Source organism: Ostrea edulis, chromosome 1 (genome assembly GCF_947568905.1).
Source record: "Ostrea edulis chromosome 1, xbOstEdul1.1, whole genome shotgun sequence".
NCBI classification, from domain to species: Eukaryota; Metazoa; Mollusca; class Bivalvia; order Ostreida; family Ostreidae; genus Ostrea; species Ostrea edulis.
The window spans coordinates 39,339,732-39,360,524 of NC_079164.1; the positions used below are offsets into that span (position 1 = coordinate 39,339,732).

The 20,793-nt window shown below is 36.8% G+C and overlaps 2 protein-coding genes across 2 annotated transcripts; both read right to left on the minus strand.

Annotated features, from left to right (window-relative positions):
- Positions 1–10,808: 10,808 nt before the first annotated feature.
- Positions 10,809–11,753, minus strand: LOC130046562 (uncharacterized). Its single transcript, XM_056148316.1, has 3 exons — positions 11,577–11,753; positions 10,992–11,266; positions 10,809–10,894 (listed from the first exon to the last, which is right to left on the minus strand). Exons 1-2 carry the CDS (start codon positions 11,638–11,640, stop codon positions 10,992–10,994), a joined length of 339 nt encoding a protein of 112 aa, XP_056004291.1. The 5' UTR covers positions 11,641–11,753; the 3' UTR covers positions 10,809–10,894.
- A 6,242-nt stretch (positions 11,754–17,995) lies between these two features.
- Positions 17,996–19,082, minus strand: LOC125656992 (uncharacterized). Its single transcript, XM_048887625.2, has 3 exons — positions 19,001–19,082; positions 18,414–18,700; positions 17,996–18,296 (listed from the first exon to the last, which is right to left on the minus strand). The coding sequence occupies exons 1-2, from the start codon at positions 19,062–19,064 to the stop codon at positions 18,414–18,416; spliced, it is 351 nt and encodes a 116-aa protein (XP_048743582.2). The 5' UTR covers positions 19,065–19,082; the 3' UTR covers positions 17,996–18,296.
- Between the last annotated feature and the right edge of the window lie 1,711 nt (positions 19,083–20,793).

The window sequence follows — 20,793 nt, forward strand, 5'->3', positions numbered from 1 at the left end:
AGTGTTCATGTATTTATACAATTTGAGCACAAAGAAATTTGAATAAATACCTTTAATGCGGTGCATTTTCAGTACATTTTTATTTATAATGAGATGATTAAATACACATATTTCTGCTTAGATTTAACGGATTTGTGTTTTAAAAATGAAATTTCAGGAAATCATTTTAATGAAGAATGAATTTGGAGCCATATCGAATAAACCCTGAATTCAATTACACGCATTTTATGAATTAATTAAAGTGCCAAGTACGATTGCTTCCTTTATTCATTAATATTTTATTTCCCTCCGCAGAGGATCATGACATGACATGCATAATCATAACATTACAAAGATACTAATGGAGTAGATATACAATTAGAAAGAAGTGAAATAATAACAAAGGTATAAATATATGTACATAGTGGTGAGGAAAAATAAATGAATAGATACGTAACATATACAGCCCTTTTTCTGTGTTAATGAATGATATTACTTTGTTGTACAGAGTTACAGAGTTGTGCAGGAGCCTGTATTTCAGCATGCGGAAGGACACATTTGCAGAATTACAATGTTGGGTAAGAGTTTGTCGAGCAAGTAGAATTAAAAACAGACCGTTTTCTGTAACTGCGCATAACTCCATTGTCAACCGTAGGTCTAAGAAACGCATTAAACAAACTTGTGTTTCATTGCGTTTCCGGGTTTGGAAATACATTTACACAAGCTGATTTCATTGCAATTTCTAGGCATATTCCAAAGTGATGATGGTTCTGTAATATTAAACATTAGTCAAAAGAGAAGTCAGGGCCGCACGATAAAAAGGTCTGACGCCGTAGTTTGTGCAGTGATGAGACAGAGGTCCTTAAGATATTGTTACATACCGGTCTATCGGGAAACGACCCATCCCTGTAACCAGCTTTACAAGTGGTCCTCGAGTCCGTACGTATGTTTATGATTTCTATAATATCAGGAATAAAGCCAAACTGAGACCGTGATAAATTATAGATGAATGAATAGCGGCGTGTCAAAACTATTTTCTTTGTAAGAGCAACAGGATTCAAGCGATACAGTCTTCCAAAGAATAATTATAGTTTTCTCGCGTCAATCTCTGCCGCTATCAATATGATATCAAACAAGAGGACCATGGACCACATTGCTCACCTGAATCACCTTGGCCCTGCCATTGTCCAGCTGTTGTAATTTTAAAAGGAATTTTTAGATCAATCTTTATTCTCTTAAAAAAGTTTGATCCCATATTGTAGCCCCAAAGGATCACAACATCACTGAAAAAAAAATCAACATAACACAGGAATGCTCACCAATATGACTAACATGATCTTGTTGTTCTTGATAAGACCAAGTTCATAGATCATAGTATGATACGAAAGACCTTGCCATAAGAAATCTATATACAAAATCTGAAAGTTCTATCTTAAATACTTGAGGATATATTGAATAGGTCAAATATTTCTTAAAAGTAGGTCAAACATCCACGTCAAGGTCACAAGATCGCATCACATGAAAGGTCTTTTCGTAAAGAATGTATATACAAATTATGAAAGCCCTAGATTAAATAGTTCTAAAGTCGTTTTGAAAGATTTTTTTCTAGATCAGCATATAAAACTTTGATCCCCTACTGTGGCCCAACCCTACCCCAACAAACTCTGAATTGCCCAAATTTAGATCTACTCTATGTCAGGAAACTTTCATGTAAATTTCCACTTTTCTGGTCTTGTGGCTTTGGAAAAGAAGATTGTCGCTATATACTCGTTTATAAAACTTTGATCCCCTATTGTGGCCCCACCCTACTTTCGGTGGTTATCATTTTTACGAACGTGAATGTGCATTATATCAGGAAGCTTTCGTGTAAATTTCAACTTTTCTTGCCTAGTGGTTCTGAAGAAGAAGATTTTTAAAGTACGATGTCTTTGGATTGAGAAACTACAAGCTCAGGCCGGAAAGTGTGATTTGCGTCTCTTGTTGCATATGCTTCTGTTATCCTTGTAGAAAGTCTACATTCATGATTGAGAATTATGCCTAAATGATTGTAATTTTCCTCATTAGGAATCAAACATTGGTTTAAAAACCATTGTATCTTCTATCAAATTTGCATTTTTTCGAACAAAATAGTAACACACATAATTTGGTTGCATTATATGTAAATCTAAATCGTCATTTGTTTGAATAAATAGAAGTAGTGTGCAACAATCAATTACAATGCATGAGCATACATGTATACATAAAAGGAAAATTATGAAAATTAGTTAAAATCGCTGTTGAAAACAACTTGTTGAGATTATTTTGTATACTTTTGTCACACATCTTCCTGCATTTCAATTTCAAAACTTGAGGCTGTAACAAGTATTAATTAATCTCTTCATTTTAAATTTCATATGCGTTGTCTCGGCAAGAAGAATTTTTTAAATCTATTCTTTATTCTAAAAGGAAACAAATTTGAATGTGTTACATGTATTGAAATCATCGGTTCATATACATCATACACTAAACGCGATATTTGAGAAACTATTTTTCTAATCTTAATTTTTGTTTATTTTCAGGCAAAAGATCTGACGTTTTGTATCACCTGCATGATAGCAGCAAAAAAGGGCAATATTTCCAATTTCATAGCCGAGGACAGTTTTATATCCACAGCCTTTAGTAACTGGAGGAATGCAACCTCTAAATTCCGGAAACATCGAGATTCGAACTGCCATAAAGAAGCCGTGAAAAAAAGCGAAACTTCCTAGAGAAACAAAAGACATTGGTGAAGTTCTCTCAGCCTGCTACTAAGAGGAGAAAACACACAACAGACATTGGTGATGTTCTCTCAGCCGCCCACTCAGAGGGGAAAACACACAACATACATTGGTGAAGTAATTCTCTCAGCCGCCAACTCAGAGGAGAAAACACACATCAGACATCAGCTGATAACCATTCTACGCAATGTTATGTTTCTTGCAAGACAGGGATTACCACCCTGTGGCCCTGGTAACTTTATTCAACTCCTGAAGCTCCATGGCCAATCGGATCCATCAATTCTCAAGTGGCTGGAGAAGAATGAAGACAAGTTTACATCTGCATCAGGGGTCACGGCGGGTGTGACCGGTCGACAGGGGATGCTTACTCCTCGTAGGCACCTGATCCCACCTCTGGTGTGTCCAGGGGTCCGTGTTTGCCCAACTATCTATTTTGTATTGCTTGTAGGAGTTATGATATTGATCACTGTTCGTTATCTTCACCTTTCATACTACAAGTGATGACTTAAAAGATACTGCGTGACGTAGCTTCTAACATAGTTTAACCGTGAACAAGTTGTGATGTGTCATCCTGACAGTGACATAAATATAGACGACGAGTTCATCGGACTGTACATGGCGCCTTCTATCAACGCTGCAACACTGACTAATGTGACTCTGGATACATTGGGTGAGGATGGACATCTCCTTGAGTAAGTGCAGTGTACAGTGTTAAGATATCACCATCAATATGTCCTTAGGAAAAAGGGTGTTGCTGCTAACATCACCAGCAAAGAGGCAAGGGCTATCTACAGACATTGTTAAGGGCATGTACTCAACCTGACAGTTGGCAATACTGTGAAAAGGTGATGCGTGATTCCCTAGATACTCTGCAAACTCGTTACTCAAACAACTGAAGCGTGAGATGGCACTTAATACACCGGGATTTCGTGTGATGTGCCCAGTACGATGGACTGTTCGAGCTGCCAGTTTGAATAGCAATCTCGAAAACTATTCTGTCCTTCCGTCTTTGTGGGAGACCTGCTACGGGTGCACAGATGATCCTGAAACCCGACCCGGATTATCGGTGTGAAAACTCAGATACAAAGTTTTGACTTTGTCTTTGGAGTATCTCTTGGATACGAGATTTTCTGTCACTGACGGCGTCACACAGACGATCTAAGTCGAACACTGCAAAAGATCTATCAGCTGCTAAAGGTCACCACTGAACAGAACTTTTTTTGACATCACTCGGTGAAATGCATAAGGAGGAGTCCTTCAACACATTCTGGGAATCAATAAACAAGACATTTGAGGATCTGGACGTCAATGAACTTTGCCATGGCGAAGAAAAATTCCTAGTGAGCGATGTGAAACCGGAAATACCCCTCCGGAATTGCAACACCAAAGAAATAGCTTTAAAGGCAGCAGTACGTTGTAGCTTTAGATCTAGCGGTGAACGGTGTCAAGATTCGATTTGATCAGCCAGGCTATCAAGTGTATCGCCATCTAGAAGACGACTCGCTGTGGCGACAAGACACACAAATAAGATATGGATTTTACAGTGATGATTTGGATAAGACATGCATTTCATCGCAACTGGAGACTTTCACAACGCTCGCGGGAAACAGCTTAAGCAATTCATCAACTGTATCCATTTAATATTTAATGAAAGTAGTACTAGTGTCTCAGATGTCTCCAGCTTCCAGGCCTAGAGGTTATAAAACTTTTACCGTACTCATGCTCACACCCAGTCGTGGTGTTTTTTAATACAACACTGAGTAATCTACGAAGCATACTCAAAAATATTCAGCATGTACTCAATTTGAGTATGAGAATGGTTTAATAAAAGTTTTTTAATCTTCACTTTTGAGGATGAATAGGATTTAGAGCACGGAGTTCGAGTTTTAGTATGAAAACATGCTCAGAAAACTTTTATAACCTCCAGGCCAGATGCCTATCCTCCGAGATTGTAACGCTCCTGAGACGTATATTAGCGAAGCAAGTCACTAATGCCACAAGTGAGCGGACATTATCAGCACTGCGCCGAGTAACGACTTATCTACGTGGTACTATGACCCAGGAAAGGCTGAATCATTTGATGATACTGCACACGCAGAGAAAGGCTACAGATAGAATGAACATTTTTTGCAGTCATCAACGACTTTGTATCAGCATGGGATGGACGAAGATTCATTTTGATGCCCTTAAAGCGCAATAAAACAATGTATATAATTTAATGAGACAGAGTTTAATTTGTTTAACTTGCTTAATTGTGCTTATTATGAGTGCGTGACGTTTCACCCTTGGTGTTGAGAGATATAAACACCATATACAGGTGATCATGGAATATTCCTACATAAATGTTGAAAGTTGACGATGGAGAAGCTGAAATATTCCCGTTTATCATAAATTTGAGTTGTAAGTTTCACGTTAATATCTATTTTCAAAAAAAATATCTAAGTATAAAGCAGGAGTGGACGACTCTGGTGTCTTTTATTTCGAGTTCACAGGGGTCTATTGAATCAAGATAGGAAAGAAAATTAGCATTGTTAATATTGTTTGTTTGGTTGGTGGGTTTTTTGTTGTTTTTTGTTTTCCTGTTTTCCGCCACACTCAACAATTTTTCAATTATATGGTGGTGCCCAGTTTTTTTTTATTGGTGGAAGAGAGAACCCAGATACAATGTATCTGGGAAGAGACCACCGACCTTCCGAAAGTAAACTGGGGAACTTTCGCACTTACCGACGCGAGCGGGTTTGAACCCGCGCCGACTAGAGATGAGAGGCCGTGTGATTTAGAGCGTTATGCTCTAACCACTCGGCCACGGAGATAGAACGTCGTCGATATATCTAAATATCGCATTGAAGGCCACATCAAGATATTTTTCCTTCTCACGGAGAAGTTTTTGAATGAATTCTGCTTGATATGAATATAAAACATGTCAGCTAACAAAGGAATACAATTCGTGCCCAATGGAATTCCAACAGACTGTTAGAAGACCTGATCACCAAAGACCACGAAGATATTGTCAATGAGGAACTCCAGCATATTTTATTAATATCAAATTCAGAGTACCTGTGCGTGGAATCAGAGTGGTGTTTAACACAGTAATTTTTTGGATGACAAATCATTAGACATAAATATTTCCTTTTCCATTTTTGTTGAAGAAGCAATTGTCTATAATGTCAAAAAGTCTAGTCTTTAGTTCATCCTGAGGAATGGTCGTGTAAAGTGTTGAAAAGTCATACGTTTTGATGTTGTTGGGCCTTTTTTTTATGAAAAGCTTTCCGATTTCAAGTTTAATTAAAGTTCTTTAGAATGTTTTAGAATTCACACTTCATTTACACCACTTATGGCATATGTAGTGGTACAGTATGTTTGAAGCTTCTCCTTCACAGCTGTTAATATTTTCGTGAGGAGCAAGGATAGAGGCTTGGTAGACCACTTACTAAATAATAATAATAATAGCCTTTATTTATCCAGGATAACACAAATTAGCATATAGCTAGTTTCCATTGTGGTCCTGCATTAAAACGTATACACAAACATAAAATTAACATCTAAAATTAGTATCTAAACATGAATACGATATAAAAAGAAAAGGGAAAAAAATATAGCATAAGACACACCTAATTAGTGATAAAATTATTACCTAAATATGAATGCATGACATAAAAGGAAAGAAGAAAGATCCAGCAATATATCGTTGTTTGTAAGGGTTTTTAGTTCACCTGAGCTGAAAGCTCAAGTGAGCTTTTCTGATCGCCTGTTGTCCGTCGCCTGTCTGTCTGTCCGTCTGTAAAATTTTTACATTTTCGACTTATCCAAAACCACTGGGCCAATTTCAACCACACTTGGCCAAAAGCATCCTTCGGTAAAGGGCTTTCAAGTGTCTTCAAATAAAGACCCATGTCCCTTTCAAAGGGGAGATAATCACAAAAATGCGAAAATAGGATGGGGTCATTTAAAAATCTTCTTCTCAAGAAGCACTGGGCCAGAAAAGCTGAAATTTACATGAAAGCTTCCTGACATAGTGCAGATTCAAATTTGTTCAAATCATGGCCCCTGGGGTTCGGATGGGGCCACAATAGGGGATCAAAGTTTTACATACAAATATATAGAAAAAATCTTTTAAAATCCTCTTCTCAAGAACCACTGAGCCAGAAAAGCTGATATTTACATGAAAGCTTCCTAACCTAGTGCGGATTTAAGTTTGTTCAAATCATGGCAGACAGGGGTTGGATGAGCCACAATAGGGGATCAAAGTTTTACATACAAATATATAGAAAAAATCTTTTAAAATCCTCTTCTCAAGAACCACTGAGCCAGAAAAGCTGATATTTACATGAAAGCTTCCTGATATAGTGCAGATTTAATTTTGTCAAAATCATGGGCCCCAGGGGTTGAATGGGGCCACAATAGGGGATCAAAGTTTCACATACAAATCTATAGAAAAAATCTTCTCAAGAACCACTAAGCCAGGATAGCTGATATCTACATGAAAACTTTCTGACATAGTGCAGATTCAAATTCGTTAAAATCATGGCCCCCGGGGTAAGGATGGGGCCACAAGAGTGGATCAAAATTTTACATACAAATATAGGGAAAATCTTTAAAAATCTTCTTCTCAAGAACCAATGAGCCAGAAGAGCTGAGATTTACATGAAAGCTATCTGAGACAGTGCTGATTCAAGTTTGTACAAATCATGTCCCCCGGAGTGAGGTTGGGACCACCATAGGGGATCAAAGTTTTACATAGAAATATATAGGACAAACCTTTTAAAAATCTTCTTCTCAAGAACCTTTGGGCCAAAGAAGTTGACATTTACATGAAAGCTTTCTGACATAGTGCAGATTCAAGTTTGTAAAAATCATGGCCTCCATGGGTAGGTTGGGGCCACAATAGGGACTAAGGTTTTACATGCACATATATCAAAGTCTTCAGATATGGGCCAAGGTGACTCAGGTGAGCGATGTGGCCTATGAGCCTCTTGTTATGAACTTTCGGAATCTAGCATACGTGCGGTAACTCATATTGACTGGGATATTAAATGTGTCTACAACTGAAGCATGGTGTTGAAGAATTTCATCTTCTGAAAAGACAGTTGGAGTTTAAGTACGATTACCATAAGGGGGATTAATACCAAATTCGTTTAAAATACAGTTATAATAATGATCCTTACAAATAAAGACAATGTTGTTACAAGCTTTGTCAGCTGGAACCAAAACATGGTCCTCATGTCATCTTTCTAGTTGTTTTATCACTTGTGGTTTACTAAACACAGGGTAGATGGTACCCGGTTTTGTTTTGCTGTGTCTAATGCAGGATTTTAATATTCCTTTTATACTTTTAATCCACTCTGACAATATATCAAATGTTTTTTTCATATTTAGCCCATCGTCTGGCATAATCTTTGACATAATTCACAACAGAGTCAAAGTTCTGTCGCCAATTGAAAGACCGATGTTCTCTGTATTTAGTACTATTTAAAATAAGTGATTTGAGGTTCTCATATTCAACTATATCAACATCATCAGAAATGACAAGTTCAGCTGGACTATACGTAGTTGAAAGAAGACAAAGAACAAGTAGGTGTATTAAATATAAGATGGTATATACATGTATCTTGGCACTGCAAAGAGTGTTTATAATTAAATTTGTATGCAATAGTAGAAGTATATTTGTAGAAAATACATAGCGTAGAGTTGGGCTTGAAAGATGTTGGAATACAAGACTTATGACGAAGAATGTTACTTATGTTGATGGCATCTATTCCTTTGTTTGTAAACTTGAGCTTAAGGAACTGGCGGCATGATTCGGGAGAAATATCTTCCATGACCCGCATGGTTTCAAGAGCCTGTGATTGGCAATATCCATAATCATAGAGTTCAGTCTATATTCTGGTATTCAATATAATCTTTCTATTTTAAACGACGGCTCAAACACTTCGCTTCATCCAGGCAACAATTCATATTCTTCAATCGATATAACCATAGTGGATCCCTCTTTACTTTGGATTTAAGGTAGTATGTACCTGATGATTTGTGCGGAAGCTATCATTTCCCTATTATTATTAAAGTAAACAATCCTATCAAAAACCGGAAACTCGACAAAGCTGACTGGACATGTTTCTAGGCTATGTGTCTGCAAGATATCTCGGTTGAAAATTTTGAAAACCTCCCAGACCCCATTCAAAATTTTACCGAACTTTTATTCCAGATACATTATGTAACAAAACACCTTGATAAATTCTACTAAAATAAAATTTTCAAAACCATGGCTTATAGAAGAATGTCATGAAGCAATTAAAGCTCGCAAAAAAGCAAGAAAAATATCCAATAGATCACCATCTTATTTGAATCTGAACAATGTTTTGTATATACATGTATCGAGTAAAGACTCGTAGAACCATAAAACGAAAGTCCTGGAAAATATTTCTTTTGAGTCAAAATTTGCATAGTCCTATAAATAAAGTTTCGAATGCAATAAGGAAAATACCGTATATATTTTTCCGCGTTATCTTTTTGCCACGAATCAGAACCTAAAACAGTATATTAAATTTACACGAATCAAATTTTCGCTATTTCAAAGTCATAGCGAAAATATAAATCACGATTATTTAAACGTATGAATGAACTAGGGGAAAAGCCAGCATTTGTACGTATAAATCTTAATTTTTAATGCAAAGATTCAGTCAGTGCAACAATTTGTAAACACGATTTCTGAATTACTTTCGCAATTGTAATCAAATCTAATATGAATGATATTTCTGCTTCTCTGAATCCATCTCTCACGATTTCGGGTTTTGTTCGCGTGTAATCATAGAGCTTTGTCAGCTATTTCGCTCCAAGTGAATAATTATTTTCAGAGTTTAAAACCGTCATAAACCATGTACCGTTACATGTATGAGTAGCTCAGGTATAATTATACATTGAATGAACAACGAGGCTTACATACCTGATACCCGGCGCTTGTAAAATAAGAGGGAAACAAATCTCACCGAACTCAAAACTTTCACCACATTACATTTACAACTGTATGATAACTCTATTACCAAAAACAAAACCAAAAACTTTGTATCAAAACACCGATTTATTTTCCACGATTCGGAAATTATCGCGAACAAAGCGGAAATTGGATACACGCGGAAAAAACCCTGATATACGATACAAAGAAAAGGTTCCGGAAAAAATATCAACATCTGAAGGTAGGGAATCAAATAATGAAAGGTGAAGATAACGAACAGTGATCAACCTCATAACTCCTACAAGCAATAATAGATAGTTGGGCAAACACGGACCCCTGGACACACCAGAGGTGGGATCAGGTGCCAAGGAGGAGTAAGCATCCCCTGTTGACCGGTCACACCCGCCGTGAGCCCTATATCCTGATCAGGTAAACGGAGTTATCCGCAGTCGAAATCAGTGTGCCAAGAACGGCTTAACAATCGGTACGAAACACGTCAGACAGCATTTGACCCAATGCGAGGTTGTATTGACGAACTAGATCGTTATAACGACCATAGAATTTAAGTAAGTGTAATTATACCCCTTCAAACAAAGGTTGGGGTATGTTGATTCACTTCGTCCGCCTGTCTATAGACGCATTTCTGAGAGGTTGTTCATTTACTTCTTAACAAAATGCATTACCTAAACCTGTGTGCCTGGTATTTTCAGATTAACTCGTTCAAATTTGAGAGAGTTGTGGCCATTTGTAGTTATTGTTCATAAAAAAAATTATACAAACTGCCAGTATCCCACAAACAACTTTTAGAGTTTCAATAGTTTCACGATAGCTGTCCGTCTTTTCATGGATCCATTTGTTATTGGGACAATAATTGGTTTTACCTATTTCGTCCACGTGTATATCTGTTTTTCGTTCATTCGGTTGTGACTGGGGCATTGTCAAATGCATTAAAGATATCTATTTCTGTATTTGAAATGTCGCTTTTCACAACAGATGCTTAAAATATACCCAAATATATGTAGTAACAACCACGTGGGAACATTTGTCCCATTAGGGCAGGTTCAGTATGGACGTGAGTCATCTTGGAATAAATCATCAAACAGAGATTATTTTCAGACTTTTTTTTAATTTTGAACATTTAATTGAACATAATAAATATTACAATTACAATTAAAATAAATAATAAGATGAAAACTCCACTTATATTGATCTGGAAAGAAAAAAAATAATGGCATTAAATTCTAAAGAATAGCAAAACTTAAATCGTTTTTTTTTTTTTTGGTTAAATATCCCATGCATGCTTTTACCTATTTACGTCCGTATTGGTTACAGCCATAGGGCCCACATCCGTGACCACCCCCGTTGATCCTCCCTTGTCCTCCGCCAATATGTCCGCCTCTGGGACCACCTCCGATGATTCTTCCTATTCCACTTCCAATGCCAGCACCGTGTCCTCCTATTCCTCCTTGGCTAGACCACTGCCGACTAGAGCCCCACTGACTTCCGCCTCTACCGATGATGCCACTGCCGATACCACCACCATGTCCAGCTCCAATGTGACCACCGGGAATGTAAGCACCGGCTGCAAGGGAAGCGGTGTAATTTCAAATGAATAATGTCATCAAAAGTAGTGAAAAATTCAAATACAAATAGATGTATTAATGGATACATTTTACAATCACTCATTTCCACTGGTATATTCACTTTTATCTAATTCATAGAGGATTGAATTCTCGGATGCACATGTGCAAGAAAAACATGAAAATGAAATTCCCGTGATTTTTTTTTTTCATTTTAGAGTTTCTAGAATATCAAATTTACTTAAACTACCTTTACTCTGAGAGAGAGAGAGAGAGAGAGAGAGAGAGAGAGAGAGAGAGAGAGAGACTTACGCTGGTATCCGGCGGAGTACGCCATAGCGACACAGACACTGAGGAGAACGAGAACTCGGATCATGGTTGTTGATTTGTTATGGACCTGACTAACTGTGAGGTGGACATCGAAGTGTTCATGTATTTATACAATTTGAGCACAAAGAAATTTGAATAAATACCTTTAATGCGGTGCATTTTCAGTACATTTTTATTTATAATGAGATGATTAAATACACATATTTCTGCTTAGATTTAACGGATTTGTGTTTCAAAAAATGAAATTTCAGGAAATCATTTTAATGAAGAATGAATTTGGAGCCATATCGAATAAACCCTGAATTCAATTACACGCATTTTAAGAATTGATTAAAGTGCCAAGTACTATTGCTTCCTTTATTCATTAATATTTTATTTCCCTACGAAGAGGATCATGACATGTCATGCATAATCATAACATTACAAAAATACTAATGGAGTAGCTATACAATTAAGTGGAAGTAAAATAATAACAAAGGTATAAATATATGTACATAGTGGTGAGGAAAAATAAATGAATAGATAAATGAATAGATAGTAACAGATACAGCCCTTTTCTGTGTTAATGAATGATATTGTTTTGTTGTACAGAGTTGTGGTGTTGTGCAGGGGCCTGTATTTCAGCATCCGGAAGGACACATTTGCAGAATTACAATGTTGGGTAAGAGTTTGTCGAGCAAGTAGAATTAAAAACAGATCGTTTTCTATAAATGCGCATAACTCCATTGTCAACAGTAGGTCTAAGAAACTCACGATGTTTTACCATGGATCTCGAGTGCTGGCAGTGGCTAAGCAAGTGCAACAGGCGTGAAGAAAATACATTCCTAACGGGGTTTTAAGACATTAAGCAAACTTGTGTTTCATTGCGTTTCTGGGTTTGGAAATACATTTACACAAGCTGATTTCATTGCAATTTCTAGGCATATTCCAAAGTGATGATGGTTCTGTAATATTAAACATTAGTCAAAAGAGAAGTCAGGGACGCACGATAAACAGGTCTGTCGCCGTAGTTTGTGCAGTGATGAGACAGAGGTCCTTAAGATCTTTCTAGATGTCGGTCTATCCGGAAACGACCCATTCCTGTAGCCAGTTTTCAACGTGGTCTTTGAGTAGGCACGTATGTATATGATTTCTAAAATTTCAGGAATAAACCCAAACTGAGACCGTGCTAAATTATAGATGAATGAATAACGGCGTGTCAAAACTATTCTTTGTAAGAGCAGCAGGATTCAAGCGATACAGTCTTCCAAAGAATAATAGTTTTATCGCGTCAATCTCTGCCGCTATCAATAGGACATCAAACAAGAGGACCATGGACCACATTGCTCACCTGAATCACCTTGGTCCTACCCTTGTTCAGCTGTTGTGATTTTAAAACGATTTTTTAAATCAATGTTTATTCTCTTTAAAAAGTGTAATCCCATATTGTAGCCCCAACGGATCACAACATCACTGAAAATAAATCAACATAACACAGAAATGCGCACCAATATGACTAACATGATCTTGTTGTTCTCGATAAGACCAAGTTCATAGATCATAGTATGATACCAAAGACCTTGCAATAAGAAATATATATACAAAATATGAAAGCTCTATCTTAAATACTTGAGGAGATATCGAATAGGTTAGATATTTCTTAAAAGTAGCTCAAACATCCAGGTCAAGTTGACAAGATCGCATCACATGGAAGGTCTTTTCGTAAAGAATGGATTTAAAAATTATGAAAGCCCTAGATTAAATAGTTCTAAAGACGTTTTTTAAAGTTTTTTTTCTAGATCAGCATATAACACTTTGATTCCTTACTGTGGCCCAACCCTATCCCAAGGGACTATGAATTGCACAAATTTAGATCTACTCTATGTCAGGAAACTTTCATGTAAATGTCCACTTTTCTGGTCTTGTGGTTTTGGGAAAGGCAATTTTCCCTAAATACTCGTTTATAAAACTTTGATCCCCTATTGTGGCCCCACACTACCCTCGGTTGTAATAATGTTTACAAACTTGAATATGCATTATATCAGGAAAATTTAAATTTTTCTGGACTAGTGGTTCTTGAAAAGATTTTTAAAGATTTCCCCTATTTATTTGTATGTAAAAGTTTGATCCCTATTGTAGCCCCACGATTGTAACAAACTTGAACCTGCACTATATCAGGAAGCTTTCATATAATTCTAAACTTTCCTGGCCCAGTGGTTCTTGAGAAGATTTTTAAAGATTTCCCCTATTTATTTGTATGTAAAAGTTTGATCCCTATTGTAGCCCCACGATTGTAACAAACTTGAACCTGCACTATATCAGGAAGCTTTCATATAATTCTAAACTTTCCTGGCCCAGTGGTTCTTGAGAAGATTTTTAAAGATTTCCCCTATTTATTTGTATGTAAATGTTTGATCCCTATTGTAGCCCCACGATTGTAACAAACTTGAACCTGCACTATTTCAGGAAGCTTTCATATAATTCTAAACTTTCCTGGCCCAGTGGTTCTTGAGAAGATTTTTAAAGATTTCCCCTATTTATTTGTATGTAAAAGTTTGATCCCTATTGTAGCCCCACGATTGTAACAAACTTGAACCTGCACTATTTCAGGAAGCTTTCATATAATTCTAAACTTTCCTGGCCCAGTGGTTCTTGAGAAGATTTTTAAAGATTTCCCCTATATATTTGTATGTAAAAGTTTGATCCCTATTGTAACCCCACGATTGTAACAAACTTGAACCTGCACTATTTCAGGAAACTTTCATATAATTCTAAAGTTGCATGGCCCAGTGGTTCTTGAGAAGAAGATTATTAAAGATTTCCCCTATATATTTGTATGTAAAAATTTGACCCCCTATTGTGGCCCCACCCTACCACCGGGGGCCATGATTGTAACAACCTTGAATGAGCACTATGTCAGAGAGCTTTCTTGTAAATGTAAACTTTCCTGGTCCAGTGGTTCTTGAGAAGATTTTTAAAGATTTTCCCGATATATTTGTATGTAAAAATTTGATCCCCTATTGTGGCCCCACCCTAACCCCCGGTGCCACGATTTTGACAAACTTGAACCTGCACTATGTCAGAAAGTTTTCATGTAAATGTAAACGTTCCTTGCCCAGTGGTTCTTGAGAATATTTTTCAATGACTCCAATCTATTCTTGCATTTTCGTGATTATCTCCCATTTGAAGGGCGCATGGCCCTTCGTTTGAACAAACTTGAATCCCCTTTACCCAAGGATGATTTGTGCTATATGTAAGTGTGGTTGAAATTGGTCCAGTTCTGGAGAAGAAGATGAAAATGTGAAACGTAAACGGACAAAAGACAAAACAGAAAGACAAAGGACAACAAACAAAGGGTGATCAGAATAGCTCACTTGAGCTTTTAGTCACACGATATGCATTCAGGCTGAAGCTCTCTGTTTAAAAGGTAATAATGGGTCAATTTTGAATGTCCGATGGGTATTCTCGAAATAACCACTTTGTCTTGCCGTTTCATTACGATGCTACACGAATTGTTTACTTTGTCGTGAATGGAATAAAGTTTGCTTGTGTCACAAAAATTCCAATAGATTTGCCAAAGATTGATTGTATCTTGCTTAACGTTTCACTCATATGGAGACGTCACAAAGACCGGTGAAGAGCTTCAAATTTAGTCCTTTGATCGGCGCTTACGCCCATTGAACAGTGAGGGTTCTTTAGCGTGCCACACCTACTGTGACACGGGTCATCCGTTTTTAAGGTCATCTCCGATGACCCGTGACATTCACAGCTGATGCCGAGCGTTTGGCGATGGAACTGTCACTACCTGTTTTAACGACTTAGGTCTGTCGCGGCCGGGATTCAAACCCCGGCCTTCCGCATGCGGGGCGAACGCTCTAACCTCTCGGCCACCGCGGCGAGAATTTACATATAGTTTAATGAAATATTTATAATCAGTGTGGGGAGTTTTGAAGTGTACAATATTATCTTGCAGTGCATTTGTCACCGCTTTGTTAGCTTTGGTGTTGCCATAGATACCAATGTGACTCAACTATTTTACCTTGGTTAGTTAAAAGACAATACCGGAGTAAGATACCTCAAATATATGGATGATCAATATTCATGTTGTTTATTGACTGAAGACATGATAGGGAGTCTGAGAATATAGTGAAATGTTTGTCATTAGAAATTTTTATGTATTCAAAGGCAAGCTGAATAGCCTTTGCTTCGGCGGTATAAATTGTTGCTTCATTCGGAGTCGTGCAGAGAACACGTCGTTTGTTATTACTGCAGCAGCAGCGACTTTTTTTTTTGTCTTTTGAACTATCTGTATAGATATCAATTGTAGTATGTTTGGATTGTTTTATGTCGGATAATTTTTGTTTGAAAATAACGGAATTTGTTTCAGATTTTTTGTATTCAGAAAGTGATGTGTCTACTGTGAGTTTTAGTAGTTTCCATGGTCACCGTGGTATTTCAGAAAGTGATGAGGGTTTTACGATGTCCAAACTTAAGTTAGAATCATATATATGTTTTTTTTAACTCGTAGACCGATTGACTTAATACACTTCTTGTTCATGTCGTATAAATGTTCAGACTGAGGATGGAAAACGCAGTTAAATGCAGGATTGTCAATGTTAGCTTTTAATTTAACAATATATTGTAAGGTAAGTTTTATTTTGCGTAGATCGAGAGGTGGTTCGCTGGCCTCAACATACAAACTATCTACAGGAGAGGTTCGGAAAGCTCCTGTGCACAGTCGAAGTCCTTGATGGTGAATTGCATCAAGAGCTTTGATATAGGATGTTCTTGAAGCTCCATACATGTATACTATACAGCCGTAGTCTAGTTTAGACCGGATTAGAGAGCGATACAGATGTAGAAGAGTATTTTTATGTGCTCCCCATTTTGTGTTTGCAACAATTTTAGTATATCAAGAGCTTTTGTACATTTCTCTTTCAGCATTGCTATATAAGGAATAAAAGAAAGTTTATTGTCAAAAATGACACCTAAGAACTTTTTTACAACTTTAAATGGAGTACCATCTACAATGTAATTGTAATTGAGGACCATCGTGGTGTTTCCGTTTAAAACAGAAATGCATGCAGGTTCAGAAAATTTAAAACCATTTACATAAGCCCAATTTTGGATTTTGTTTAGACATAACTAGTTTTCTCCCAATGGAGTTCATGTTTTTAGATTTATAACAGAGAACAAAGTCATCCATGGAAGTCGTTTTAAGAACATCAGCTAGACTGTTTATCTTCAGACTAAATAATGTAACCGATAAAATACTTCCTTGTGGCACACCCACTTCTTGTTCGATATTGTCTGAAAATGTAGATCCTAGGCGAACATTGAAGTGTCTTTCACTTAAAAAATTCTTAATGAAGTTTGGTAAAGGCACTTTAAGGCCTATATCATGGAGATCTTTTAAGATACCGTATTTCCATGTGCTATCGTATGATTTTTCTAAATAAAAAAAATATAGAGACGTCATGCTCTTTGTTAACAAAGGCATCTCGAATATAGGTTTCAAGTCTTACTAACTGATCGATTGTGCTTCGATGTCTTTCGTATCTGTGACTATTTGATTCCCTACCTTTAGGTGTTGATATTTTTTACCGGAACCTTTTCCTTTTATTTTGCTTATCACATTCCAAACTTTATTCATGAGTATGCGAATTTAGATTTGATACATATGTTGTTCAGGATTTTCGTTTACTTATATTTATGGTTCTGCGAGCCTTTGCTCGATATATGCGAAAATTATTCAGATTTAAGAAAGTTGGTGATCTATTGAATAGTCTTTCTGCTTTTTTGCGAGTTTAATTGCTTCACTGCATTCTTCTGTAAACCATGGTTTTTTGATTTTGGTAGAATTTGTCGAGGTTTTAGGTATGCATTTATTTGCTATTTGTAATAAAAATTCAGTAAATTTTTGAATGGGATCTGGGTGGTTTTCAAACTTCAAAACATGGCCATTCAGCTTTGTCGAGTTTCCAGTTTTTAACAGGATTGTTTTCTGGAGGATTATTTGCTTTAACAGTGATAGGGAAATGATCGCTTCCGCACAGATCATCATGTACAGACAGTTTAAATCCAAAAGTAAAGATAGACCAACTATTCTAATATCGATTGAAGAATATGAACCATTTCCTGGGAGAAGATACGTACTTCTGAGAGGTTGTTCATTTACTTCTTAACAAAATGGAAATTTTCTGTACTACGTAAACGTGTGTGTCTGGTATTTTCAGATTAATTCGTTCAACTTTGAGAAAGTTGTGGCCATTTGTAGTTATTTTTCATAATATTTCTATACAAACTGCCAGTATCCTACAAACAAATTTTAGAGTTTCAATAGTTTCACGATAGCTGTCCGTCTTTTCATGCATCCATTTGTTGTTTTTACCTATTTCTTCCACGTGTATATCTCTGCTTTTCGTTCAGTCGGCTGTTACTGGGGCGTTGTGAAATGCATCAAAGATGTCTATTTCTGTATTTGAAATGTCGCTTTTCACAACAGATGCTTATAATATACCCGAATATATGTTGTAATCAACCACGTGGGAACATTTGTCCCATTAGCGCAGGTTTGGTATGGACGCGAGTCATCTTAGAACAAATCATCAAACAGAAGTTATTTTCATACTTTTATTTTGAACATTTGATTGAACATAATAAATACTGCCCTTACAATTGAAATAAATAAATAAATAAGATGAAAACTCCACTTATATTGATCTGAAAATGAAACAAAACACAATGGCATTAAATTCTAACCCGAAAAAGAATAGCAAAACTTAAATCAATGGGTTTTTTTTGTTGCTTAAATATCCCATGCATTATTTTTTTTTTTACCTATTTACGTCCGTATTGGTTACAACCATAGGGCCCACATCCGTGACTACCCCCGTTGATCCTCCCTTGTCCTCCGCCAATATGTCCGCCTCTGGGACCACCTCCGATGATTCTTCCTATTCCACTTCCAATGCCAGCACCGTGTCCTTCTATTCCTCCTTGGCTAGACCACTGCCGACGAGAGCCCCACTGACTTCCGCCGCTACCGATGATGCCACCGATGCCGCCACTGCCGATGCCTCTGGCATTTCCAGCTCCAATGTGACCACCGGGAATGTAAGCACCGGCTGCAATGGAAGAGATGTAATTTCAAATGAATAATGTCATCAAAAATTTCAAATACAAATAGATGTACATTTGTATTTGGATGAAATTTTACAATCACTCATTTTCACTGAATCATTGCTATATTCACATTTATCGTATTCATAAGGATTGAATTCTGGGATGCACATGTGCAACAAAAATATTTAAAGATGAGATTCCTATGTTTTTCATTTTAAAGTATCTAGAATATGAAATTTACTTAAACTACCTTTACTCAGAGAGAGAGAGAGAGAGAGAGAGAGAGAGAGAGAGAAACTTACGCTGGTATCCGGCGGAATACGCCATAGCGACACAGACACTGAGGAGAACGAGAGCTCGGATCATGGTTGTTGCTTTGTTTAAGTCCTGACGAACTGTGATTTGGACATCGAAGTTCTCAAGTATTTATACTATTTGAGCAGAAAGAAATATGAATAAATACCCTTAATCCGGTGCATTTTCAGTACATTTTTACATATTTTTATTTATAAGTTACTTAATAAGATGAGTAAGTACACGTATTTATACACTCATTTAATGGATTTTGTGTTTCATAAAATGAAATTTCAGGAAATTAATTTAATGAGAAATGAATTTGGAGCCATATCGAATAAACCCCGAACTCAATTACACGCATTTTATGAATTAATTAAAGTGCCAATTACTATTGCTTCCTTTATTCATTAATATTTTATTTCCCTCCGCAGAGGATCATGACATGACATGCATAATCATAACATTACAAAGATAGTAATGGAGTAGATATACAATTAGAAAGAAGTGAAATAATAACAAAGGTATAAATATGTGTACATAGTGGAGACAAAAAATAAATGAATTGATACGTAACAGACACAACAATTTTTTATTAATTGTGTATCTGAAGGTTATTACTTTGTTGTGCAGGTGCCTGTAATTCAGCATGCGGAAGGACACAATAGGAGAACTGTAATGCTGAGTAAGAGTTTACCGACCAAGTGGAATCAAAAACAGGTCGTCTTCTGTAAGGGCGCATAACCTGCTGTCAATCATATGTCGTAGAAATTCACGATGTTGCACAATTGATCTCGAGTGCTAGCAGTGGCCAAGCAAGTGCAAGAGGCGGGAACGAACACATTTCTAAAGGATTTTTAACACAACAAGCAAACGTGTGTTTTGTATTTGAATGTAAAACTTATACGGTACCAATTTTGATGCACCAGATGCGCATTTCGACAAATAATGTCTCTTCAGTGATGCTCAACCGAAAATTTTTGAAATCCGAAATAACAGTAAACTTGTAGGCCCTAAGAGCTATCTTAGTGAAAAACAGAGTGACCAAAAAGTGGAGCCCAATTCTTCTAAGGATAAGAGCTATGCACGAGGGAGATAATCCTTAATTTTGAAATAAATTTCTAAATTGTATCACAGCAATTAAATATACATCCATATTTTGAAGCTAGTAACGAAGTACTTAGCTACTGGGCTGTAGAGACCCTCGGGGACTAACAGTCCACCAGCAGAGGCCTCGACCCAGGGGTCATAATGTAAAACTTACACGGTACCAATTTTGATGCACCAGATGCGCATTTCGACAAATAATGTCTCTTCAGTGATGTTCAACAGAAATTTTTGAAATCCGAAATAACAGTAAACTTGTAGGCCCTAAGAGCTATTTGAGGGGAAAACAGAGTGACCAAAAAGTGGAGCCCAATTCTTCTGAGGATAAGAGCTATGCACGAGGAAGATAATCCCTGATTTTGAAATAAATTTTATCACGACAATTAAATATACATCCGTATTTTGAAGCTAGTAACGAAGTACTTAGCTACTGGGCTGTAGAGACCCTCGGGGACTAACAGTCCACCAGCAGAGGCCTCGACCCAGGGGTCATAATGTAAATTGAACTAAGTTTGCAAATAAATTTACACAAGTTGATTTCTGAACGATTTCTAGGCATTTTCCAAAGTGATGATGGTTCTGTAATGTCAATAATTAGTCGAAAGAAAGAGAAGTCGGGGTCACAAGATAAACAAGTCTGACGTTGTAGGTTATGGAGAGATGAAACAGGTCCTTACGATCTTCATCCATGCTG

Excerpts from the sequence above, each read along its gene's own strand:
- LOC130046562 (XM_056148316.1), bottom strand. The coding sequence starts at position 11,640 with ATGATCCGAGTTCTCGTTCTCCTCAGTGTCTGTGTCGCTATGGCGTAC. Across the intron at positions 11,267-11,576 it reads GTACTCCGCCGGATACCAGC|CCGGTGCTTACATTCCCGGT; the intron begins GTAAGTCTCTCT and ends CTTCCCTTGCAG.
- LOC125656992 (XM_048887625.2), bottom strand. The coding sequence starts at position 19,064 with ATGATCCGAGCTCTCGTTCTCCTCAGTGTCTGTGTCGCTATGGCGTAT. Across the intron at positions 18,701-19,000 it reads GTATTCCGCCGGATACCAGC|CCGGTGCTTACATTCCCGGT; the intron begins GTAAGTTTCTCT and ends CTTCCATTGCAG.